This window comes from Passer domesticus, chromosome 20 (genome assembly GCF_036417665.1).
Source record: "Passer domesticus isolate bPasDom1 chromosome 20, bPasDom1.hap1, whole genome shotgun sequence".
In the NCBI taxonomy this organism is placed as follows: Eukaryota; Metazoa; Chordata; class Aves; order Passeriformes; family Passeridae; genus Passer; species Passer domesticus.
In genome coordinates, this window is record NC_087493.1 from 8,852,501 (window position 1) to 8,879,305 (window position 26,805).

The window sequence follows — 26,805 nt, forward strand, 5'->3', positions numbered from 1 at the left end:
TTGCTACAGTTAATCTAAATCCAGAGCTAGCTCCGGCCCTTTCCTTTTAAAAAACAGGACCAAACAGTTTGAAGGGTTAAAGACACACTATCCTTTCCCCACCCGGTGTATCCTTAGATGCCTCTTCAAGATGTCGACTTGAGGAAAAACTAGTTTCCGTGGTTTTCTCGTTGCAAGGAATTTACCACTTTTCTAGGACAGTTATTACCTCCAGTCAGTACAACGGCCACTGAACCGATCTTCGTTCTAAAAGGATAGTGTATCTTTAACAGTGTAAGACAAACCTGCTCCAACACACGCCCACAGAAACTGGTCCCTGGAGGATCAGCCAAATCAGTTAAAATCTGCAATACTGGCCAATATTCTTTTAGCAAACAGGAGACCGCAGCTTTAAAGGGGAAAATGCAGATGTTGGATAAATACAGTAAGAAATAGTCATTTTCATCATAGGTTGCGTCTCATACAATATTTTATTAAAACCAAGGCATTAATCTTGCAATAAAACATTTTCTCTGTTTAAAAAAAAAATTTCTCTGTAGAAAACCCTTCAGTAATTATTTCCCTAAACCAAAAACCAAAAAATCACTGCTCAAGAAAAAAAAAAAAACAAAACCAACAACTAACAATGTGCCCCACTAGGATTCACTTGGTTCAGGCTATTAATGCTCCAAGAACTACCCAAACACCCCAACCTAAGTGCTCTAATAAAGTAACATGCATCCTGTGCTGATCCCGAGGTACATTACCATGCTCCTAGGAGGATACAGCTCCTTCTTCTTCCGGAGACTTAGGAGGGCTCTTAGACCTGGATCTGGAGTTGGATTCCCTCTTTGAGGCAGGGGGAGGGCTTCTAGATCTGGACCGGGATCTTGACCTGGAGCGGGATCTGGAGACAGATGAGGACTTTGACTTGGATCTCCTGGCAGACCTGGACTTGGAGGTGGAGCGAGACCGGGAGCGTGTGCGAGACCGGGATTTGGATCGACTGTAGCGGGACCGACTGCGGGACCTAGAGCGGCTCCTGCTTCTAGATCGGCTGCGACGGCGTCTTCTAGGGCTAAAACACACCAGGAGGAGGAGAAAAAAAAAAGAAAAAGAAAAAGGCGCTTAGAAGTTGCTCACGGGTGACGCACGGAGTGCTGCGGGACAGGGAAGGCGGAACAGGACGCACGTGGGCAAGAAAGTGAATGTTCCGAGGGCGCCATTGTTCAGAGCGAGTGGCCGGGGGCTAAACCTGCTACAGGGCGAAACCCTTCCACTCCCAGAGAACTCCACGTGCCTCTGCTAGTAAACCTCTAGTAAACCCCCACTTCCTCTTCCCAGCCCCGCCACGAAACTCACTGGGAAAAGGACCCAGAATCGCAGAATCGGTCCGGTGGGAAGCGGCAACAGCGGGTCATCCGTCCAACCCCCCTGCTTAACCAGGACCGGCCTAGAGCGCATGGCTCATCTCTGCGTCCCTACCACTCAGCAACAGAGACCTCACTACCTCCCTAGGCAACCAGCGTGAAAACAAACGGCTCCCATCGCACGGGCGCGCAGCTCAACTCATTTGCTGCCCGAGCTCAGCGACGCTCACCTGCGGCTGCGGCGGCCGTAGCCGCTGCTGCTGTAGCGGCGGGGCGGCGGCCCGCGGCGGCTGTGGTGCGAGTCGGGCGGGCGGCCGTAGCGGGCCATCTGCACGCGGAGCTCCCGGCCGTCCAGCACCGCCCCGTCCATCGCGTCCATCGCGTCCTCCGCGTCCCGCTTGTCGTGGAAGCGCACGAAGGCGAAGCCGCGGCTCTCCTTGGTGTAGCGGTCCCGCGGGATGTAGACGTCGCCCACGCGGCCGTATTTCTCAAAGACCCTCCGGAGGGTGTCCGGGGAGGTGCGGTACGTCAGGTTGTCCACCTTGAGGGACGTCATGCCCTCCACATCGGGCGGCGGGCGGCCGTAGCTCATGGTGGGCAGGAGCCCCTGAGGGGCGGCGGCGGACGAAGAGAATAAACCTGGGGGGGTTCAAGGGGGTCAGCAGCCGGCGCGGCCCTGAGGGCGACGCGCCTCACGCCGCGGGGCGAGTCCGAAAAGGAGGAGAGCTACAGCGCATAGGGGAAAGCCGCGGGGTCCGCAGGGAGCAGCACCCACCTCAGGGTCCGAGGGGCGGCCCGAGGCCGGAGCGAAGTGCCGGGAGCGGCCGCCCCGTCCCGCCGCGGCGAGGAAATGAGAGGGAACCGCCCGCGCGCGCGGCTTAACGCCACAAAATGGCCGGCGGCGCCCCGGAAGGAAACGCGGCGCCGCCCCGCCCGCCGCGCCGCGGGAGCGACCCCCGATCCCTTTTTCCTACTTTTTCCCGAGGTGGTCCCCGAGGGAGCGCGGGGAATCCCCCTGTAAATTAATAATCCGCTCTGTGGTTGGAAAGTGGCTGTTAGAACGCCGCCGCCGTGACCCGGAAGGGCTCGGTGGAGGCGGGGAAATTTTTGAACAATGTGTGTTGAAAACCGTAAATGATAAAATCCCAAAAATATCAATAACAATAAAAAGAAAATAAATTAGGGCAGAGCATGTGCATGGGAGAGGGAGACGAGCTAAAAACCGTGACCGTGGGGGGAAAAAAGCGATGGTGAAGTGAATCGGTTGTGGCGCGGGCGGGCGGGGACGGTTTAAAATGGCGGAGGGGAGGGGAGAGCCGTGAGGGGAATGGGGTCGGGGTTCTGCCCGAGCGCTTCTCCCGGAGCAGCTGCTGCGGGAGCTCGCTGCCTTTCCTGCCCGCGCTCCGCTGCGTGCCTGTGGCGGCCGTGAGGGGCCGGGCAGCTCGGAGCGGGCTCTCCTTCATCCCCGCGAGCAGCGGTGCCCGGCGAAGCCTCCGCGGCTCCGCCAGCGCTGGATGTGTCGCGGTGGATCCACCCCGCGGCCCAGGCGGTCCCCGGCGGCTCCTCGGTGCCTGTGAGAGCCGAGTAGACAAATACTAAAATCATCCTCACACCGGCCCGCTCTGCAAGTTCACACTGTGGGAGATTTGCACAGCCCTTGTGTAAGGGTGACAAGAAACTTCTCAGTCCAAGGAACTCCGTGAAAGCTGCTCCCCCCCATCCCAAAAGCTGTTGCTCAGCGCCCTCAGCCTTTCCCCAGGACAGAGATGCCCCAGTGCCCAGACCATCTTTGTGTCCCCCCACAGGACCCGCTGCAGGAGCTCCGTGTCCCATCCCGAGGAGCCCAGAGCTGGACCCTGCTCCAGGGCAGGCCTGGCCAGGGCTGAGCAGAGGGGCAGCATCAGCCCCAGACCTGCTGGAGATGCTCTCCTGAGGCACCCCGGGCCCAGTGCCCTTCCCGTGCCCCGGGCACAGCGCTGCTCGTGCACAGCCCCAGCTCCTTCCCCACGGAGCTGCTTCTCCGGCCGGGCAGTCCCGGCCTGGGCTGGTGCCTGGGCTGTTCCTCTGAAGGAGCCTGCACCTGCCTGTGCTGAGCTTCGGGCAGTTCCTCTCTGCCCTTCTCCCCAGCCTGCCCAGGCTCCTCTGAAGGGCTCCCAGCACTCTGCGCTATCGGCCACCCCCCCAGCTTTGTGCCATCAGCTCAGGAGGCATCGACCCCTCACCAAAGTCATTGATAAAAGGGTTAAACAACCATGAGGGACACCAGTGAGAGGCCTCCAAGCAGACCCAGTGCCACTGATGATGACTGGGATTTTCTGTTCAGCCAGTTCTCAATCATCTCACTGCCCACTTGTCCCATCCTGAGTTTCCCCAGGAGGGTGCTGTGAAACACAGTGTCAAAAACCTGGCTGGAGTCAAGATGGACAGTATCCACTGCCCTCCCCTCACCCATCCATGCAGTTGTTTGATCACAGAAGGTGATCAGGTTCGTCAAGCAAACCTTATCCCACTTCAGATCTAGTCTGAGCTCTCTCAATGAGCCCCTTCTGACTCCTGGACTAATATCCTTTTCTCCCTTTGAGACCTCTGTTTCTTTAAACCCTTTACTGTAGACAGCAGAGGTAAAATGTGGTGGTTTGTCATTTACATCAATCAATTCTGCACTTCCTTCTCTGTCCTTTTGGCCAGCGTTAAAGTAGAACTGATTAGTTGAATTCATCAAAGTAGAACTGATTTAGTTGAATTCTTCAATCCCAGAGGCCCCACAGAACAGAAAAAGGACAGTAACAGGAAAAAGCAGCCATTTGGTCAGTGTCTGATCCTCTCTCAGTTTTGCTGATGTTTTAACAGAGATCTTCATAACTCGAAGATCAATTCATCTTAAATTTATTATTTAGAAATACTGTGAAGTAAAAGATTAATGGTATCACTTCCATCCCTGGAAGTGTTCAGGGTCACGTTGTAGGGGGCTTGGAGCAGCCTGGTCCAGGCGTCCCTGCCCATGGCAGGGGTGGGACAAGATGGGCTTTAAAGTCCTTTCCATCAACAATTTCACCATTCTGTGATTCCATTATTCTGTCATTGAGTGAGGTTTTTATTTTTTGGGTTTGGTTTTTGAGGTTGTTTTTTTTTGGTGTGTGTATGTTTTTAGTAACAACAACAAAACAACAACAACAATAATAATAATAATAATAATAATTTCGAGGTTATTTAGTGGCGAGAAATTACAATTCTCAAAAACTGGTACAAAGGACTGGGAGATTTTCCCCGCTTTAACTAGGAAAAGGTTGCTTTGCAAAAACTGCATTTCCCATAGTGCACAAGGGCTTTCCGCGCTGGGTCAGCTGATGGAGACACTGAAATGTTCTTTATTTCCTGTGCAGTGCCTGGAAATGTGCGAGCGGCTCATCCTTCCCTCGTCAGGTGATTGAGAGGCCGGGGACCGCAATCCTGATTTCAGCAATGCCAAGAAGCTGAGCCGATTCACCTGCCCGATGTTGGGAAAGCTGCGAGGGATGCCATGGAGTAACACGCTGCAGGCAGCCCTGGTAACTTCATGGGAACAGGTAGGGGAAATCTTAGGCTTTACCTTTTGTACCACACCTTATTTTTCAAGTTTTGTTGCAGGTTATTTAAAAGGGTTATCAGGACTCTTGATTAATTGATATTTTCTTGCAGCTAATAAGTAGCCCTAAGTAATTATTATTTTTAAAGCTTGCTTTCTTTTATGCTTTTTTTTTTTTTAAACAGAGGTTAAGAGGAAACTTTTAAAAGAAAAAAGAGTTTTTCCAGACTGAAACTGAGGACTTGGGAAAATACACAAAATGTCTCCAGAAGGAAAAAAGCTTTTCAACATCATTATTTTGGGAGTCTCATTTATGTTTATATTCACTGCTTTCCAGTCCTGTGGAAATATCGCGGTAGGTGTGACTTTCAAATTGTTTCTGTCTCAGTTATTTATCCTGGCTTGTCCTTTGTGTGCTCTAATGTTGCTTTATTTGGGATTTCCTAATGTGCAAGATACTCTGACATTTATCTTCTTTTGGTTTAGTTTGAAGTAGATTAATGTGTTTAACCAAATAATTCAGCAGGTTATCTCTTTAAGATAGCATAGCTCCATATAAAGCTGAGCCTGATTGCTTAGAAAGTAGAAAAATAATCTTATAAAATGTTTGAGCTTTAAAATAGCGTCTGCTTTAACATTGTGATGTTAAACAATGTTACTGAGCCTTGCATATTCTATATTGTCCCTTTCAAAATATTTGCCTAAGTTATTATTAACCATGCTATTATAAACTAGATTTTCATAATCTAACAAACTAGATATTGAGGGGGAGTATGAGGATAACACCTGACAAATAGATTTCTACAGTTGCTAAAGTGCCAAGTCACCTTCCAGCTGAAGGAGTTATTTGCTGCTATTTAGTATCTCTTTGCAGAGCAAAAATTGAGCATGGCATTATCCAAATTTACTGTTACTATTTGAATTTTTAGGCTGCTGTTACTGCCAGGTTTAGCCCTTTAACTTCCTGAGGTGCTTTCAGTATTGTTAGTTCTGCTCCTGCAGGGCAGATAGATTTCAACATCCCCTTTGAGCCCACAGGTCTTACAGCTCTTTTCTTGCTTGCAAGAAGGATCCTTGCTGGCTTCAGACAGATAAATGTCCTTCACTGCATTGCAGAAGATTGCAGAAATACTTAGACAGAATATTACAGAATAATACAGAAATATTACAGAAATAACTACTTGGGGTAGTTTTTGCAAGTCCTAGTGCAGTGTGATATTTTTTGTGAGCTCTCAAGTGCAGCCCAATGATCTCAGAAATTCTGCAATGAATTCAGCACCTCACTGAATTGGACTTTGTGATCATGCAATCAAGTAATTCACTGTCATAAAAGTCTTTACAAATGTCTTTCAATCAGATCTGCCTGCCAGTCCAACTAACTGCGTGGTCTCATGATCACTAAAGCTGATTCAAGGGGAAAAAAAGGGACAGGCAGATAATGGGAAGCTGAAAAGAATGGAAACTCTTAACAGAGATTCATAGTTAGGTCAAGTTAAGATTGTTCTGAAACTTCTCCTTTTTTCCCCACTTTTAAAATTAAGGTAGCCATACCTACCTACATAAGAAAGATCTTAAATGAAACAGAAGTTTTGTGAAGTATTTTAGCTCTCTTATGAAATTATTATTTAATAATAAAGTACTGATTTCTTCTTCAAATATAGATGTTTCCTTGCCAAATATCTCCTGCATCTTTGTTGTGGAGGTGGTGTGAGTTGTAATTAACATTTTAAATTCTTTCAAGTACTTTGTAGTGTCTATTAATGAATAATTCTAATGTTTGATACTGACTTCAAACAGATGCAGGTGTTTTCAAAATGCAAGATAGATTCTAACATATTACAATGTATGATCTTCTCCTCACAGCAAACTGTTATCACGAATTTAAACAACACAGACTTTCATGGCAGTGGCTACACAAGGTAATTACACAGATCTTCTTCTTACTTTGCTCCTTGCAGGGTGAACTTAGTTACAGTTTCATCCAGTAGAGAGACACTCTCAAGAGATTGCAGAGTTCTGCTGACTTCATAATTTATTGACACACTTAAAGCAATTTAAAACAGGCTTCTCACAGTTCTGCTCTGAATTATTTCCAGTTGAACTACATATCTGGTTTGCATGTTTTCTTTGCAGGGAGAAAAACCACTGTCATCACATTCTCAACATTTTACCTTAGGAGGCAAAGAAGGTGGAAGTTTAAAAATAAATAAAACTGCTAACTCAGGCCTTGGTTATTTGCTTTTGTACAGTGTGTTTGTATAGGACAGGTGGTGTGGATCAGCTCTCAGGAAATACAACACAAATGTGAAAGGAGCAGTCAGAAAGACAAGCAAAGCCACAAAAAGCCATTCTTGGTTGCACTGGCAGAGTCAAACTTGCCAGGCATGATCAGGGACCTTTTGCATTCCAAATTAATCTGTCCTGTAGGAAAACCTCATTGCTCCTTTGAAGGATTTACTGTCTTAATTTAAACTAAAAATGCCACTGGCACAAAATATTCTGTAAAATTTCTGTGGTGTGTTTGGCAGAAGATGAAAACCTCACTGACAGATAAATGAGGTTCCAGAACATTCTCCTCTAGACATACAGGGTACAAAATACAATAACTGCTGTTCAAGCAGTTTGACAAATGCAGCTGTAAATTCCAAGATGTCCTTGCCTGCAGCAGCCTGGGACTCTGCTCAGCAATCCAGGGAATACTGTTCACTCCTGTATTCCCAGGTGGAGTGCCATGGGTGAAGGGAACAGAAGAAAGTAGGGAAATGTTGAAAGCAGAATGAATAAACCATTGAAGTTTTGCTGTTAAGTTATGTATGTACTCATCTGGATATTTTGAATTCTACTGATCACTTTTAAATCATATTTTAGCCTATATTTTATTTTAAGTGTTTAACATTCTTTGTTTTTAATTTTTGTAGCATGTCCATTATTTATGGAGTATTGTCTGCATCAAATCTTATATCACCTTCACTGGTTGCAATAGTGGGACCTCAATTCTCCATGGTTGTTAGTGGTGTGTTTTATAGGTAAGCATCAATTTTGAGGTTTTGCCTGATTTATTGGAAATATTTCTTTAATTTTTTCACATCTAAGGCTCCTGTGCCATACATGACATTGTACTGGCTAAGAAAAGCCTCTGACAGAGATACTCCAGGTGTTTAACTGCAGAGTACTTCAACCTACTGGAAACAGCACATCTTTTTCCACAGCATTTCCAGACTTTGCTGACTGTGGAATTGAGGTTATAGTCTCAGATTAATAACAATATAAAAAAAAATTCTATTTGCTTAGAAGGGTAAAAATATTTTTCACATACTCCCTGTTTTTCAACATCCCTTAGGAGAGAGAGCTGATTTAGAAGCACCTAAGTGAGGTATGTGATTGTTAAAGAGCACTGTCCCCTTTAGGTCAGTGTTCAATCAACTGATCTCTTCTGTTCCAGCCTGTACATTGCAGTCTTTATCCAGCCAGCTACCTGGGCTTTCTACACTGCCTCTGTGCTTATTGGCATTGCAGCTGCTGGTAAGCATTGTTCTTACTCTGGTGATTGTTTTTTATGAGATTTGACAAAATACCTTTAAAATATTTTAATTTCCTGAGCAATATCTTCTGTCTGTTTCAGTCCTCTGGACAGCCCAGGGAAATTGCTTGACTGAAAATTCTGATGAAAACACCATTGGAAGGAACAGTGGAATATTTTGGGCACTCCTACAATTCAGGTAAGCTTTATTTGTTAATTTTTTTTTGGTTGTGTACACATTCTACCTTTTAAATCTTTTTATAAGTGGGAGACTGCATTGAAAATGACTCCCCTGGGACCTTGCAGTCAGTGGGAAGGAGAGATGGAAGCAATGTTTTTATTGGTGCTGTGCATTACAGAAGAGGGAATTTAAGAAAGCTGAGTATTGCAATCTCAGCTCTTGAGCTGCTGAAAAGATATATTTCTGTTAGGGGAGCATTTGAGGGATGTAACAGCAATCTTCTTGGTTGTGGGGGGATGTTCCAATTTGTGTCCTTTACTGAGGGAAAAGCTGGTTCTCATTGCCAAGATGAAGACACTGAAGTTTGATCTGGCAGTCAGAAAAGAAATCTTGTTTTTGATGTCTTTCTGATATTAAACTTTGAGTGCTGCTCAACTGAAAAAAAATCACCAAAAAGCTCAGCATCAAGGGCAGTGAGAACAAGGCAGGGAGTGCTGTGTTGTGGCCATTAAGTGTTTTGTGCAAAGATCATTAATGTTTCTCATGGGAGTGGAATACAATTAAGATATAGAGAAAAAAAATGAAATTATACAAGAAGACAGAGCTAATGGCTTGAGGAGAGACTGAAAAGGTTGGGACTCTTCTGAGGGGGAACATTTTACAATGGGTTACTGTACAAAATACGTGGCTTAATAAGAGGAAAATTGGCTCTAAAACTCTTTTAAATTATTTATTCAGAATGACTGTACTTTGGGAATGGTAGTTAGGGACAGAGAATTTCCTTGAGCTGAGCAATCCTTCAGACAAGACACATGACAAGGAAGCATTACAAAATCACCTCCAGACATATGTCAGCTGTCTAACCTATATCCTTCCAAAATTAGAAACAGCTTAGATGCAGATTTCATCATTTTTGCAACCACTTTGTGTCTTGATTGATAAAAACAAACAGCCACCATTTTGGGGCAGAATCCTCAAATTTGTTTTAATTTTATGTAGAAGCAGTTGACATGGGGAGTGACTCGTGTCTTTATTTCTTTCACTGTTGTACAGCCTTGGGATTTTTTTTTTTTTTTGTATAAAATAGTACTAATGTGGTGCTATAACCCTATTTTTTTCACAGAATGTATCGTTGACCTTTGCTCTTTTGTTTTCAGCTTGATTTTTGGAAATCTGTATATATACTTGGCTTGGCAAGGAAAAACTCACATATCAGGTGGGTACTGCTTGTTCATATGTTCAACCTTTAAACACAGTAGCATGAATTAACAGGTGAAATAATGAACTCCAAAGTGACAGGAAGCTTATACAAAAGCAGACTTTTTTTTTTTTTCTCTTCCAGTTTATTGTAGGTAGTCACTTCTTGGAGATTTTCCACAATAGCTACTCTGGGATTTTCCCTGTACAGACACATTTGTGCCAAAATACACCTGGGGAAGGTGTTGTGGCTGTATGTGCAATACTGTACACACAATCCTATTCCAAAGCAAGCTCCTGGTGTGGAGTGTTCTTTGAATCATATTGGAGATTGATTAAGCTATGAAATAAAGGAAAATAAAGGAAAACCATCTCAGTTTTTACTTTGTGTCTGCATTAATTGTGCTTGCACAAAGCATTGCTGGAGTCAGAGGCTGAGATGAGGCAGCACTGCTGGGAGAGTGGAGAAAGAACTCTCTTCCTTTCTTGGCATAGTTTATGAGATGAACTTCCTGATGGGATTGTAATTAATGCTGTATTTTTTTCCCATTTGATGTTGTGCTTGACTGGCAAAGAGCAGGGACTGGATAACAGTGGACTTTACTTGTTCTTGAGCCAGACAGTGTTGAGATTCTGTTTTTAAACCAAAGATTTCTGTCAACTGTTTAGGCCAGGCAAAGTAGGGAGGTGGGAATTCACTAAGAAAAGTGGTGAAAATAGATTTTAATTACCAAAAATGAGTGCTGCTGGGAAGGCAGTGCTCTGTAAACAGATAAGTTTGATTTTCCTGTTCTATAATTACTGATAATTTTCCTTATTTAGTCCTAATGTTGGATATCTACTAGAATGGTCAATTCTTTTAACCTTTAACAGATGATTAATTCTGCTCTGGTCAATCAGGAGTAAGATGTTGACTTTTAAACGATAATTATCAGGTTTCAGAAATAACAGAACAGGGAGAACAGTCACTTCTTGTTTCTGTTAGCTCCATCTCTTCAGCTTATCCACAGAAACAGGTTTGGTAATGACACACTGGCTAAATTTAAAGTTTATTTTCTGCATTCTCTCACCTGTAATACAAAGGTTTAAGTGTTATTGAAAATACTGGAGACACTTTGAACCTGGAGGGGTGCTCAAATTCTGTGCATTCCAAACTTCACTGCTCCGCTAACCACAGAACAGAGCAATTAACTGTGAGGCAGTTCTGCTGTTACACATCCTTCCATCTTAAATGTCTTGAGATTCCTCTTAGAAAATTTTATATCACACCCTAACAGCATTCAAAAATCACATAGCATTTAAAACTCAAACCTTATTTTACTGCCTATATAAAAATAGCAGGGTCATTTCAAGCTGTGAAGCACACCTTCTCTTTTTGGATCTGTGATTATACCCAAGTTATTTTCAGGACAAGTTTACATTTGCTGTTGAGCTAAGGGGGAAGTAAATACAAGCATAGGTAATATCTTAGAGTTATGCATTAGTTCAGTCACAACTCTGCTGTTACTGGCTTTTTTCCCTGCTTAATACTGGTAAGTGGGGGTGGCTTTTGTATTAGATGTGCCTGTGCTGTGCTGCAGTTTACAACTTGCTTAGCAGAGTTGCCCCCTCAGCTGCTGTGGCAGTCACTGAGGTTTTGGTGGTTTTAATGCCTACAGTTTGTGATGTCATGGTGCTCATGGTTCTGATGCTGGTCAAGGGATTCTCTTACAAATCTGAAGGGGTTTATATAATCTTAAATTATATAAGTCTTCAAAGATGTATTTTCTTCTGCTAATTATTTATGCACTTCCTTTGATTGGCTGCTCCTTGGTCATAGCCTTTGCATGGCAGAGAATGCGAGGGACCTCTTTAATTTGCTGATATTTTATTAGCACCATAAAACTGAGACAGGAGTTTGCCAGCAGCTCCATGTGGAAGGTAAGCTAGAAAAATTAGTGTGTGTTAACCACTGTAGCATGTGTGTGTTAGTTGTTGGAAGGTAGCTGGATTGGTTTGAATCTCTCCTGCACATCTGGTTATGGCTCTTGTTTGTTTTCCCACAGAGAGCGATCGCAGAACTGTCTTCATTGCTCTGACTGTTATCAGTCTTGTGGGCACAGTTCTGTTCTTTCTGATTAGGAAACAAGAGGACACAAAAGCTCCAGGGGATGATGATTCCACTAATGAAATCCTGGGGGAGAGCTCGTAAGTGCTGATGGCAATAACATGTTGTCACATCTCCTTGTTTGTGCTCCTGCTCCACAGAGGAACATTGTGCATTCACTTCCCCTCTGTGCTGGAAACATGAATGTTATCAGCAATCTGGTGGATTCACAGATTTAACAGAAAAGTGTCTGTATTTTAACAATGAGAATATATGAGAAATAATGTTCTTGCTATGGCATGTTCTCAAGGGTGAAGTTCAGTACTGCACATCAAGTTTTTCCTTTGATAAGCAAGTGCCTTGCAAAAGATGCCCTTCACCTCTTCTCCACTGGTTATTATTTATCTTGCCCTCATCAGCCCATTTGAAAGGCTGGAATAAACAGAAAATGCTCCTTTTGATAGGTTGTTTTACAAACTAGAACATGTTTTTCCTATCTTCTCTAAATATATATTCCACCCTGATAAATACATTAGAAATGCACAGTTACACTGATTCAGTGCAATTTTGCCTGAGGCATCAGCTTAAATATTTTTGCTTTATTTAAAGAACAATGAAAATGTTAGAACGACATCAGTGAGCAGGCCTGTGGAAAAAATGTTGAAAGCTAAAAATGTTCAAAAGAAAGATTCTATTAAGCAAGCATTCACTAGTGCAGGCAGCAAAGAGATTTTGTGGTTACTTTAGATCTCAGAAACTTTTAAAAATACATTGGCATATTCCAGTGTATATTGCAGGGCTAGAAAATGTACAGAAGGTTTGAAAAATGAAGGTGCCTTGCAGCACAGCAGTAAAGTGTGGTTATTCTCTTCCATTTTGACCAAGTAATTTGTTTACCCAGGTCTGCACGAAACAAAATGATGAGAGCAGTGGCTGCCTTCAGTAAGTACAATTTCACATAAGAGTTGCTTCAGCAGAACCTGGCTCTCCTTGCCAGCTCTCTGTGTTTGTGCTGATGATGTGATCATGTACAAACCACTTCAAGCACATACCTGAGTGGTCCAGGAGAGACTTGGAGTGTTCCTCCTTTGATGTGATTTCAGATCCAAACTGCTTTACAGCAGCGTCCTTGTACAGATGAGCACGAAAGAAGCAGCTTACTCATTGGGAAAGGCAATGAGACTGAAAAATAAAAATCAACAAACATATGAAGATAAAAAGAAGTCAAATAGGTTGTTTGATTTTGTCACCAGTTGATACCAGTTAACAATTTAGAACTGAAGCATCTGCAGTTCCCTTTGAAGCTTGATGTGTTCTGCCTGAGACTGTTAAGTTTGTTCTGAGGATCTTCACTGAAAATCTGTTTATCCTTTCAGGAGACAGTTGCCATGAACTGAGAGTACAAAAATACAGAGAGCAGAAAATTGTCTGATAATTGAAAACTGTGTTTCTCCTTTTTAGTATTTCCCCCACTGCATTTCTTACAAAATACAATTTTTGAATGACACATTTCTTCTAGATGGCAGATTTGGGTTGGTTTATTTGGCACTCTGCTGTAATAAACAGTAAATAAAACTTTAATCCACAGTTTGTATAATAACCAATTTTTGCTTTAAGCAAAGAGCAAAAGTAACTGTAGATTATCTTAGTGCTATCTTCAGAAGTTTTATTAATTTTCTTTATTATTTCCTTACAGAGAAATCTATTACACTGAGCTTCACCAAAGAGATGCTGCTTCTCAGTGTTACCACAGCCTACACAGGTATGAAGCCAGCAGAGTTTCACCAGGGAGCACTGGCAGGGCATTGTTTGGAATTTTAACCCCAGACTGGAATTTTAACCCATATCTCTGCAAACATTATTTGGATGTTTTAGTTAATTTTGGGTTACTCTTGATGTTTCTGTGTCCTGGTGAATGTTTTGTACAGGAGGATGGTGCATCCAAACCTGCAGGTGCTGGTTCAGTAAAGTTCAACATCCCAAAGTGTGAGGCAAAATTACAGAGCTGGCTTTTGTGGGATTTGATATTGCACTACCAATAGAGTGGAGATTTGTAATGCAGCTGTATTGCATCCATTTGATGCAGTTGTATTGCATTTGAATTAAAGGATTGTTTGTACATCATACCTTCATTAAGGCATGGGAGATTCCCAAAGCTCTTCATTTTAGTCTTTGTTCTATTAGGAAACAGCTTTGTAATTTCCAGCTGTTTTTATCAATAGGATTTGCTGTGGCAAGAGTTCTCATTCTTTTTAGCAACTTTTAGTTAAACTTGGTCTGGTATCCTTGCACCAATGTAGACTTATAAAATAAAAATGTATTTTTGCCATATAAGTGATTCTTCCATCAAAAAACCCCATATAAAATCCTTGAGTTGTTTTTTTGGGGGGATTTCTTGCTCCTTATTTGGCTTCAGATATAGTTTTGTTCATGATCAAATTGGGTTTTTTTATAAAATAGATGCACTTTCAGAGCTCTGAGTCACCGTTCGGAACAATTATTGTTATGTGAAAAGAAAAATGTAGATGTGAACAAAATATCAACAATGCAGTTTACAGCAGCTGCTGGTAGAGAAACAGCAGGAGTAGCTCTGGAGTTGGGTTACTCCAGCCACTGATCTGAGTTACAAATTACTCCACAGCATCTCCAGTGTTGGGTTAACCCAGATTAATTCACATGAGTTCCTCTGGGGATGGGAATGTGGAGCAAGATAACAAGAGAAGGGAGTCAGGTTTTGCCTGAATATCCTGAAATTTGGGTTTACAGGTGGCATAAAAATAAATCAGTCCAGACTGGGGAAAAAAATATCTGCTGCCATCTTCTGGATCTGGGTTGGTGTTGCTACTTTCTGTAGGAAAACAGAAAATTCCCTAAGGACAACAAGAGCTTTTATTCCAATATTACTGGAATTAAGATGCTCCAAGTGCCCCCCTGTTATTGGGGCCATGCAGTTCAGGCAGGGCAGGGTGAGCTGTACCAGCATTAGGTGTAGCTAAAAAGCAAAGGATATAAATGAGAAAGCTTTATTTTAAGCTGTTTTTTCTGTTTAGGAATAACATTTTGTGTTGTTTTAAATGCACTTTTTAATTGAGTTGGTATTTTTATATTAATGGTTGCTCATGGTCACATTAGCTGGGTCAGTGGTGTCACCTTTCCTCACACTAATGGTAATAGAAAGAAAGAGGATTTAAAACAAATAGCAGTTGTTCTTTCTCAGCTTTTTAAATTCATTATGTATGTATAAAAAAGTTCATTTTAGGATTCTTATCTCCTTATTGGTATTTGGGGCTGCAGGGACTTTTAGGAATGCCACAACTTGAAGGGGAGAAATCCTTAAATGAAATTGTGCCTTATTTCTTCAGTTACTTTGTGTTGTTTCATATGGCATTTTTATTTGATAAAATTCCAGAGTCCTTGTAGAAGTAGAAATATAAACTGTAGGTTTCTATTTGTTTAATATAACTAATATAAAAAAAAATATATATAGGTTTATTATAAACAAATATAAACCTATATTTTATATTTTGTTGAATATAAACACTTTAGGTGCTGGGTCAAGAGTAGCAGCACTGAACCTGGGTGCCTGTGACACCAATTAGTGTCACTTTCCTAATGTGGTTTTTAGGAGCTGGTGTAGAAGAATATAATAATTACATCATTTAAAATTCCCTCTTTGCTTTTATTACCCACATCTAATTTAAATATATGATTTGAAAGATACCTGAGGGCAAAACAGCATTTAGACATAAAGATTTTTTCATGACTTTTATGAGAGTGCATCTGTCAGTTCTGTTTGGTTTCCTTCCAAGGTTTGGTGTTGACATTCTTTTCTGGAGTCTATGGAACGTGCATTGGTGCTGTGAACAGGTTTGGCAGTGAAGAGAAAAGCCTGATTGGTCTCTCTGGTATTTTTATTGGTGTTGGAGAAATCTTGGGTGAGTCTAAACTTGCTGTCTTTTGACAACAAAAAGGATTAAGCTGATGCAGTTATTAATTTATTTTTTTTTTTGTGTTTAACTCAGTTGTTAAGTTAAATGCTTGGAGCTTCCAGCAATAATTATGTGAACACAAAATGAAATAGTAGCAATATAATAGGCACTGTGGTTCCTTACTGCACTGTGAATTATACCTCACACTCTGTAAAGTGGATGTAGACCAATTCTAATATTCTGCATTCCTCTATGGAGGAAAACACAGACTTCAAATGTGAGAAGCACTGGGCTGCAGTGTTGGGGAATTGTAGGGAATTGAAACCATTTTGCTGTTTTAAATGCTATTTTGAAATAGTATTATGTTTGCATTTTTATTACTTCTTGAATGATATAATTTTAATTTTTTTGAATAAATGCTTACACTAAGGATTTCTTCCTCTAAAAAGTTTGCTTGTGTTAAATGAGATGTGATATTTGAATAAATTTGGCTACAGGTAATATTCATTGAGTAAATATTTCTTTTTTTCTGTAGACTCAAGTACTGAGGTGCTTAGCAAAAAACCACTGTTCATTAGCAGCTCAAATCCATTGAGTTGCATGTTTTTCAATTAAGAGCTGAGCACAAGGCTGTCCATTTTCACTTAGTGATGTTGCAATACTGAAGGAAACTGGCTGCTGGTTTGCCAAATAGGTGAAATATGTTCATCAGCACCCATCTGATCAATCTCCCGCCCCATTTCCCTGGCAAACTCCTTGGGGCTGTTTGCATGTCAGTCAATCTTTGTTATTCAGTGTGGGAATGTTTTTCATTTAAATCGTCAGTATTTAAATCTCCTCTCTGATTCAGTTCTCTCCTCTTTTCTGCTCCTGCAGGGGGAGGAATCTTTGGTTTGCTGAGCAAGAAGAGTCGCTCTGGCAGGAACCCAGTGGTGATGCTGGGCATCTTTGTCCACTTCATAGCCTTTTATTTAATTTTTTTCAACATGCCAAATGATGCCCCCATTGCTCCTATGGAAGGAACAGATCGAGTTGCTTATATGATTCCAAGGTATGTGGGATTTTCTTGCCTTTGGCTGCTGTAACTCAGGATGTGTGTAAAACAGCTTGTTTCTCTACAGAAATTTTCTTGAAGTTTTTTTCTTTATAGTGACTAACTCCCTGGAAAAAGCTTTCAGGAATTCTGTTTTTATTAAAGGTAGATATTCCACCAGTGTGCACCCAATTTAGGAACTTGAGTGGCATAAGAATAAAAAGCCTGAGGATGAATAATAGCAGTTGTGTCACTTGACAACTGATGTTTCTGACATGTAGCACAATAGCAAGACCAGCATCTATTGTAGTGGGTGTTAAGAATTCAGTTTATTTTAAAACAGTCTTGGGCTCAGTTTTACATCAGGGAGCACCAGCTTTGCCCTGTTGCACTGGTTTTTAAAGTCTTCCAGTGCTTATTGTCAAATTCCACTTGGTGTGACTGCAGCCTGTCCCTTACAGCACTCAGTTTTGGGGGAAGAATATAGAAAGCTTTCTTATCTCACCATTACAACTTTCTTTTGGGCTGTATTTTTACCAATTTATGTGAAAATCCTTTACTGTCAGTTTTGCACACCCAGCTGCTAACTTGCAATTCTAAGCATTTGTGCCTGTGCAGGTGACTGGTTTTAGCTGGAGTGTTCTTCTGCCAAATGAATTGGTTTTTCTCTAACATTCCTGCAGATTTTTGAACTCACCATGTGCCTCAGCTTTTAATCACTGTGTGGGTTTTGTGGCTCCAAGCACTAAAACCTTATTTTAGTGATTCTAATTCAGTGCAGAATTGACTGCAGGTAACAGTAACAGAAGTCTTGGCATTCAAGAAATTAAAGCTGATGAAATGACTCCTTTTGCCAAGTCAGGCATTCCCAGTTCTTTTCTGTGGAAATTAAAAGTGTGATAACTTTCTTCCATTTGCAGTTTCCAAATAAGTCTGCCAGAAACAATTTATAGATGTGTGTGAGCTGTTTGAATGAATGGCTTTTAAATGGGAATTGCTTTCTCCTTCAGCAAAGAGGTGGCCATGCTCTGCAGCTTCCTGCTGGGGCTGGGGGACAGCTGCTTCAACACCCAGCTCCTCAGCATTTTGGGATTCCTGTATTCAGAGGACAGTGCTCCTGCCTTTGCCATCTTTAAGTTTGTTCAGGTATTGCCTTTTGGAAGTAGGATTGTTGGGATGTTACTGAAATACTGGGTTGGGCTTTTTAATGAACTGAGAAAAATATTTCTGCAAATTATTTCATGCTGAATTTTTTTGGTGTGAAATAGTTTTGTGAAGCTGGAAACAGTTTCCTGGGCCATGATCTTAAAGCTTTGTCTGTGTTGCTTCTAGACACAGTGGTTAGAAATACCAGAGGTTTTGGTAGATGTTTTACCATTTGAAATACCAGCTTGCAATGCTACAAACACTTTGGAATTTGGTGTTAATTTTCTACAGTTGAATGCTGTTTAAATAACAAGTAAAAACTAAATCTGTTGTGGGACATGCTGAGACATATGTTGAGGTATAATGAAGCCTTAAGATTCTCTGTCTACTACAAAAGCATTCTGAGAGCTTCATATTAAACTGTCTCTGTGTCACTTTGATAATCCTCCTGTAGCAGCACCAGCCTGGAAATCTCCACTGATAATCTTCTCACTTTGTTTTTCCTCTCAGTCCATCTGTGCTGCAGTTGCCTATTTCTACAGCAACTATTTCCTGCTGCAGTGGCAGCTCCTGATCATGGTGCTCGTGGGCTTTTTTGGCACAATCACCTTCTTCACCGTGGAGTGGGGAGCAGCAGCAGCCCTGGCTGCCCGTGGCTCAGACTACAGCAGCATCTGATCCCTGTGCCAGGAGCAGCAGCACAGGCATGGCTTCTGGGAAGTGTCAAAAGGGGAAAGTTGCTGCAGAGGTTGAGGTGGAGGAAGCTGCTGCTTCAGTCCAACTGAATGTGAAACAGGAGGGAAAAAAATGCCACGTTTGAAAGGCTCTTATTCCTTGCTTTGGTCATCTGAGAGTGGTGTTGTGTTGTTAAAAATCTGCTGTTGGGAATGGAAGGAAATGTAGGGACCCATGTATTGAACAATTCTCTTCTGAGATGTCCCTTTCAGAATGTAATTGCCTAATTTCACTCTACCATGCACTACAGAATTAGTTTGGGGTTTTGTCCCTTAAATTATTTTTCCTATACTCTAGTTCTGCAGGCATTTGAATTCCTGTATTGAATGAGTGATATTTTTATAAGGTAGATTATATTGCAGATGGTGTCTGCACAGCTGAGAAATCAATTTGGCATTGAATTTTTCAACAATTAGATGTGAGGAAGTATTTCTGTGGGAAATGTTGCCTTATTCTGTATCCCTCAGCTCCTTGTTTCCCAACCATTTGTTTATTAATCTATTTTGTGTGCTTAAGTTGTCAGATCCATGGGGTTTTTTGTTTGGTTGGGGTTTTTTTTCTGTTGTGGGCTTTTTTGGGTTTGATGTTTTTATTTTTTTTTTCTTTGTAAGGAAGTCAATCAGGTTATAGTGTGACATGATAGATTTTACAAGAATTTGAAGAAATCACCCTTGGCCATCTTAAGGATGGGATCCCAAGGCCTGTGAAATATTGATGCTGGAAAACAGCTTCTGGCTCAGCATCTCAGAATGGAGCTGTGTTGGGAAAGGTGCTGAACCTTCCTCAGGGTAGTGCTTTATGAAGGACCATCATCCATGTGGGATTACAATCCACAGCTTCCCTCCCACAATCCCAAACAGTTCTTTTGAGTTCAGTAGCATTTTCATCAATGATGGAAATCTGTGATGGGAGCACTAAGACAACTTTAAAAAAAATAAATAATCTCAGAATGTGAACTGTCAGAATAATTTTGCAGTGTTTATTCTACTGCATAACCTGGAACACTTGTCCTAAGTTGTTTTATTCAGTCTGTTTTGGGAAAATGGAAGTGTAATCTTAATCCACCAAATAGGAAAGCAAGGTTACAGGCATAGTAACTGAATTTTAGTCCAGAACTCTTGTAGGTGATGTAACAGGCAGTGACTGCAGCTCACCCTGCCTTATCTGCCTACATAAAACTCTGCAGTTCTTGCAGTTTGTCTGGTGGGCAGAGAGCAGCCGTGCAACACTCAGAAGGTGTTTTTAGACACTCCATGGGGCTATTTTTAGATAGGTACAATTCACCAACCTTCTTTTATGCCCAGTCAGAATGTTAATGCCTTCTTTAAAGACAAATTAAAAAGACTGTTTTACATTTCAGTAGCTCCCACGTGCTGTTGTAACCGTGTAGGAGCTCCCAAGGTTAACCCTGGGGAGGGAGGGTGGCATCTCCTGTGACATTTGCTGTCACTTCTGCTCTCCAGGAGCAGTGTCACAACCGGAGCACAGCCAAACAGCCGAGGGGCATCTTTTCACAGGGACAGAGAAAGGGATTTTTAAATTCCCAGGGATAGAGAAAGGGATTTTTAAATTCCAGGCAGGTTTTTGCTGTGAGATCAGCAAGGTGTTAATGGGGGGATTAGAGGGCACCTGAACATCCAGCAGGCTGAGAAAGCTGTGAGGACAAGCAGGAGAGAGAGGTTTGTGTGTATTCCCAGGAGATTTAATGAATGATGTAAAAGAGAATGAGGCAGAACATGGATTTGAGTGAGGGGTTACCAGAGCCATTCCAATCTGTCAGGCAGCCTGAAAAAGCATTCAGTGTTCAATCAATATGTGATTAATGGGACCAGCAGCACTGCAAAGCCTCTCTCTCTCCCACTCCTGTTATCCTGCAATTTGAAGCATATGATTTTTATATACTGAGCACTACAAACGTGTGGATTAAAGGGTGCTGCCACTGATTAAAATTCTCTTGTTGCTACACATTTGCATTTTCTCCAGAGTACCAAAAGGGATAAAGAGCTTTTTTTTTTTCCAGATAGGGAATTACTGAATTTTTTTTTCCTCCAAACCCTTTTGGGGCTCTGTTCTCCCCATCACCTTAATGAGAGCAGAAAGACTTGAAAGTTCACAAGGAGCAGTTTTTTCTTACGGTGTATTTGGGGAAAAAATTATTCTTGGGTCTTGTGGTGATGAGTAACTTGTAAGTGCTTTTTAAACAATGTAATTTAATTGTAAGTAGGTTATGGCTCTCATGAGGTTGCTTTTTAAATTGACCCCTTTTAATGATGAACTTCTGTGATGTTCATTTGCCATATAAGAATTATACGAACTATTTTATTAGAAATTTAAAATGCTAAGTTTATGTAGTTTCAAAAAGCATTTTGAAACCAACTCAGAGGGATACTAATGAACAAGGACTTGTGGGTTTTCAGTACCCTTGTGAATCTGATGCTTTACTTTTTTTCTTTTGCTCTGTTCTGGTCTGACTCAGTATCAGATAATCTTAGAAGGCTGCTCAGAACTATTTATAGGGTCATTAAAGGGAAGTATTACTGCTCTGTGACAAGATTTTCAAGAAATCACAGCACTCTCCAAGCTGCATCATGGATAGCTGTTCTTTTTTACAATTAACTATATAAGTATTGCTTCTGACATTTGATCTGAAGAGAGAGGCCTCAGTTATTCAGGCTGCTGATGACAAATCATTGCTTTTCACTTACTCATATTTCTTTAATATGCCAAGAGGTGAAAAATCCTCTCCCATGTACACAGCTGTTCATTTGGTTGAAAAGTTTGGTGTAGCAATATAAAGAACAGCAACACTGACATCCATTTATGATTCCATCTCTTCATCTGTTAATCAGCATTTACCAGCCAGGAGGCTGCAGCCCCTTCATTTCACCTCAGTGGCCTTTGAACAGTTTCATGTTAATCTGAATTGGGAGCTCACTGTTAAATAAAGAAGGATTTTGCTTTATCTGTGGGTTTGTTTTATATTATAGATTTCATCTTTATAAGCAAAATTATACATGAAGTTGCTTTGGTTTATTAAAAAGTTCTCTTTCATTTTTTTCCTTCATTCTTTTAGGGTTTTACTAAGGTTTAATATCTTGATTTAATATCACATCCTCATGTTTTTCAAACAAATGCTAAACAGGAAATGAAAACTGCTTTTCTTGACAACTGAGTGCCAAATAAACTGCTACAAATTAGTCTTCAATGAATCTCATATAAACATACCTGTATTTTGTCTTGCCAGCTGGTTTTCATTTTGATACATGGATGCATGGACTGAGAATTTCCAGAACTGTGGACTTCCTTCCTAATTAATTATGTGGTTTTACTGTTGTGTAATTTAATTACTTTTGTGTTAATTTAATTAGGTAAAATCTATGTTAGCAAGCTGAGATAAGAGAACCATTTATAAAATATTTTTTTAAATAATTCAAATTTATAATTTTCTGCAGGTACTGCCAGACTCTTAAAGGGGTTTAAAAAACCCCATCCCAAACAATCAGAATCCCCAAAGATCCTTAACCAAGGTCCCTATCTTAGCAGAAACCCTCTGTGGTACAGTTATGAAAAACAAGAAATCTTGTGCTGGTGAGTTCTTTGAATGTTTGTGACATTTTAAAATGGAAAGAGAACTTCCTGGTGGGGTTTGCTGTGATTTATGGAAAAACAATTTAAGTGTACGAGGCCATAAGTTCAGGACCACGGAGTTAATCAAAGTTCCTCTGGACCTTCTTGGAATTCCACAATTTTACTTCAGCTGATGGATGTGGTTCCCTGGACCCCAGCCTAAGTGCCAGCAATTAATGCACAGAGGGGTGTGTGAACAGAGCACTAAATTCTGTGTTTTAGGGCAAACATGAATTGTTTGCTGTCAGTGTAAATAGGAAATGCAATGTTCAGCATCAAGCCAGGAGCCACAGTTCCCACCTTGGACCCAAACTGTGCAAGTGTGTTAGTCAAGGCACGACCTCACCATCACAGCCATTAATTTTCCTGGTGAAATGTGTGCTTGAAAGTTTTATCCACACTTCTATTTTCCTTGGAGACCCACAAATGTTAATTAAATGGCAGCAGCAGTTAATACCATGTTTTCCTTGATCCCTGTCTAACATGCAGGCAGAATAGTAAAAGATGGGGTGATTTAGAGATGGAGCTGAACTGGGAAGTTTGCTGCTTTACAAGGACCTTGCCCTTCTGATATGACCATGCTGCTTCAAAAGCAAGATTGAGACTCATGATTTTCATGGATAAAATCAGAATGGTGCCTTGATAAATTTATTTTCAGAGGTTGAGTTAGTACCACAGAGAAGCACCAATAAGAGTGGGGAAAACATCCTTAAAATGCAATAAAGAGCAAATCTGGAAGTGAGAATTAGTCTCAGTGGGCACATGAAGGGGGTGCTTTGTTCAGTTGAGTTCGTGCATTAGAAATTGAGATTTCTATTTAGTTCACCCTGCCTCTGTTAAGTTGGTTATCTCAGCTGCTGAGAGTCTTCCTCCAAGCTCTCCTTTCTCTTTTATTTACATTTTAACACTGTGCAGAACTCTAAATGATGGCAACTTTTTTACCTTTAAAAGGTGTCCTTGGGTTGGAATTGGTGGTAATTGGGAGCAGGCTCACACAATGATCATCCCTAATGGAACTCTTGATTTCCAGTGAGTGTACTGACTCTTCCTTTCATGGTCACAGGCACGCAAATAAAAGCGAATTACAGACATTGTTTTTGTTAATAGGCTCGTTAAGTTGCTCTTGTCACTGTTTTAGAGACACATTCTGAACCGATGGCTTGGGAAGTGCTTTGTAAGAGCCAGCTTAGGGAAACGAAGTGGTTGGTTTAGGGCTAGGTAGTCCTTTGGAAACCCATACTGTTGTTGGGAAGTGTCTAAATGTTGGTTTGGGGCTATTTTTTTTTTTGTTTATTTCCTTTCCCAGTACCCTTTCCCACAGTTTCAGTTATTTTCCTTTTAACTCAGGTGGTCAGGTCTGAAAGACTTCAGAAAATCTATCAGAGTCGTGGAGTGCTTGTGTCCTGCTTATCTGAATTTAGATGTGGCTGTGGAGGGCTTTGTCCAGGCTCAAAGTCAGGATTTAGTGCAGGCTCCATCCTGCAGCTGAGGGGAACGGAGGGAGCAGCTCTGCTGCCTCTCATTTGGGTGGGTATACATGAAATAATTCAATTGCACGGGTGAAGATGCTCAGGGTAACAAGGAGGAGGCCAGTACAGATGAATTCTGCCTGCTGCAGTTTTCCCTCGAGGTTTAGTAATTTGCAGATGGGCCAAAATCCACTGTGGTTTCACCAGTGTGATCTTTGGATGGCCTTGGCATTCTGATTTGTGAGGGAAAGAATCTGTATTCAATACCTGGCTCCTTTATATGAGCAAATAGAAAAGAACCTTGCAGGTTAACTTCTGCTGTGCACAGCCCTTTGAGTCTTGGATAAAAGGACATTCAGGAGTTTGCACTTCAAAGTTAATCATGAAGGGAGGAAAAAATAGAAGGTTTGTGCCTTAAATTAAAAAAAAATAAAATTAGTCATTCTGTCATATGAAAAGGAAATTGCTATTTAGGGTCACTTAGTGAAATTAGCTTCAATTAAGCATCCTTTCTAAATGCAGTGCTTGTTGTCAGAGCCACTCATCTTGTGATAATGCCTGACCTGCTGAGTTTATGATTATTAATCTGTGTTTAAAAAAACCCCTAAAACCAAACAGGTTATTAACTGTGTAATCAGCTGTTGAAAGGAGCTTTGCCACCATACATCACTGTTTGTTTTGTGCTCACAAAATTGTGACTGACAGAGCATTTGTGATGGTGATGGTGCTGAGGAGGCGTTTCCTCAGCTGGAAATACCTCTGAGCTGAGTTTTGTGGGCTGAAAGCAGAGCAGTGGAAAGAATCAAAGCTGCTGGAGTGTCCCTGCTCTGTTCCCAGTGTGGGACTGATGGAGAAAAGCACAGCACGGAGTGCTCAGCCTTTTCCCTCGCTGCAATTTCTCCAAATGCTCACTTAAAATTTGCAGGCCAAACTTCTTAAACTGCCTTTCTTCCCATTGTACCTATTGCTATAAAATATCTGTAAATACACCACAGTGGTGTCAGTGTGCTCAGCCTGGCATGGGCACACCCAACAGGTTCAGCTGCTGCTCCCATCTCAGTGTTTCCTCTGTGTGAACGTGACCCAGCCATGGAAGAGGCTGCTCTTCCTCCCTGCAGGGCTGGGATTCAACAGTTTTGGAGAAAATAGGACACGAGAGAGCCTGAAAAATGAGTGTTCCAGTGCTTGCGTTCATCTGCCACCCTTACCCCGCTGCAAGTGAGAGAGAGCAGCGGTCACAGGCACATCTTGATGACATTTATGAATAATTATAATAATTATACTTCACAAGAGCCTAATTCTGCTGATTGCCAGACGTGTCAGTGAGACACGAAGTGCTGTCCTTGGCAGGGACAGGGACAGGGCTGAGACCTGCGGGCGTTCAGTGGGATCAGTGTGGGACTGTCCCTGTCCCCAGCTCCACAGCCTCAGGTGTGTCTTGGTTTGAACAAACAGTCTGAACTGTGGGGGGAAAAAAATATACATGGTCTTTGTTGGCTTTCCAACACCCTCACCCTCACTGTGGGTCTGGATTCACTGCAGGATCAAAGCCAAAGATTTCAGTTCGTGAGGCAGCCCAAGGCTGCAGCAGCCTGTGGTCAGGAGAGGTTGGTAACAAGACAGAGGGGAGTGCTAAAATATGTAGGAGAGAAAACAAGAGGATTATTTTTCACATTCAGGCAACCAGGAGCTCTGAAATGATGCTGTGTTGATAGGCAGCAACACTGAGGGATCAGCAAAGCTGGGGTTCTGCTTGTCTGTGAGGATGAGCCTGTGAGCTAGCCCTGTGCAGGGCACAGAAAGAGCTCTCTCTGCCTTCACTGCCTCTTGAACTCACAGCGTGTGGTGGTGTGGTTTGGTTTTCCCCTGTGTGAACACGTGTCACTTCATTTGGAGGGGAAAGAAAGGTCATGTTGCTGCATTAAAAATTAAACTTTTTCAGCTGGTGGTGAAGCCGTGACAGGTGCTCAGGCTGTGGAATAAAGGAGTGGGAATGCCCTGGGTAGTTTTAAACAGCTGAAAGTGTAGATTGATGGTCAATATTTTCCTGAAGGGCTATGTTTAGCAAGAATGATAATGTTCCCAAGTCATTGACTGAAACTCTCAAATGGACTTGTTTTGTTTGTGGTGGAATTAAAGGTTTAAGATATTCATAATACTTAGATGTGGAAACTGGTCAATATTTTCTACTAGAAAGTACTGCTGGAGAATATTTGATTTGTTTTTCCTCTATGAATACATTCCTTTCCCCCAAAAAACAACTTCACGCAGGAAATAAATATTGCAGAAGAGGAGAATTTTGAAGCAGAAAGGCAGAGGTTGTGCCTAAGGCAACAACAGCCTCAGAGGAGGAGCTGGGATTAGCAGCTGGTTGCCCCCAGCTAATCCAGTTTGTAAATCCCCAGTGAGCATCGCTGTCCTGGGTTCTGCCTGGAGCTGTGAACAGCCCGGGGCTCTCCAACCCAGACCCAGAGCCCACTGCAGGTCCAGGCTGTGCCTGTGGCTGCAGACGATGCTCTCTGCTCGCGTGGTGGCTGATCCCACCCTCTGCCACCCTCCACGGAGCCTCCCCAAGGTGCCCTTTGGATCTCGTTCCAGCTGGCTCCCAATTAAATCCAGCTCAGGTCAGCTCCTGACAAGCAGCCTCTCTTGTAACTCAGGGAGGTTACCAGCCAGCAGATTCTTGAAATGCATCTTAAAAAGAGAAAGGTTTGGGCTGGGAGCCAAGATGATTTTCCGTCTTTCTTTATATTTTTTTTTTCCTGTCTCCCCCTTATTTCTCCCCAGAAAGTCTTTTGGCAGGGCTGTGGAGGTTGTGGGGACCAGGAGCACAATGTTAATTAGCTGTTGTACCTCCCAGCTTGTAAAACCCTGATAGAGACCCAGTTGTCATAATTAATGACCACAGAAATAGCAGAAGGGCTCTTAGACCTTGTGCTGAGGGATGTGAGCCAATTCCTCAGTACTG

At 42.1% G+C, this 26,805-nt stretch overlaps 2 protein-coding genes across 3 annotated transcripts in view; one reads left to right on the plus strand and one right to left on the minus strand.

Moving 5' to 3' along the window:
• Window positions 1-2,262, minus strand: part of SRSF2 (serine and arginine rich splicing factor 2) — a 4,186-nt gene extending 1,924 nt beyond the window's left edge. For both annotated transcript variants that reach the window (XR_010349802.1, XM_064395872.1), the window contains exons 1-3: window positions 2,125-2,262; window positions 1,580-1,988; window positions 747-1,057 (exon numbers count right to left, since the gene is read on the minus strand). Coding sequence is in view for 1 of the 2 variants with exons in the window: in XM_064395872.1 (XP_064251942.1) it covers window positions 754-1,057; window positions 1,580-1,941 (666 nt within the window). In the remaining variant the exon portion in view is untranslated. The remainder of the gene's footprint in view (window positions 1-746; window positions 1,058-1,579; window positions 1,989-2,124) is intronic.
• A 2,470-nt stretch (window positions 2,263-4,732) lies between these two features.
• MFSD11 (major facilitator superfamily domain containing 11) lies at window positions 4,733-21,703 on the plus strand. The gene is made up of 14 exons (XM_064395316.1): window positions 4,733-4,915; window positions 5,100-5,269; window positions 6,778-6,833; window positions 7,833-7,940; window positions 8,357-8,436; window positions 8,537-8,633; window positions 9,773-9,831; window positions 11,858-11,999; window positions 12,800-12,840; window positions 13,595-13,660; window positions 15,708-15,833; window positions 16,704-16,878; window positions 17,871-18,006; window positions 18,517-21,703. Exons 2-14 carry the CDS (start codon window positions 5,174-5,176, stop codon window positions 18,682-18,684), a joined length of 1,350 nt encoding a protein of 449 aa, XP_064251386.1. The 5' UTR covers window positions 4,733-4,915; window positions 5,100-5,173; the 3' UTR covers window positions 18,685-21,703.
• Window positions 21,704-26,805: the final 5,102 nt, after the last annotated feature.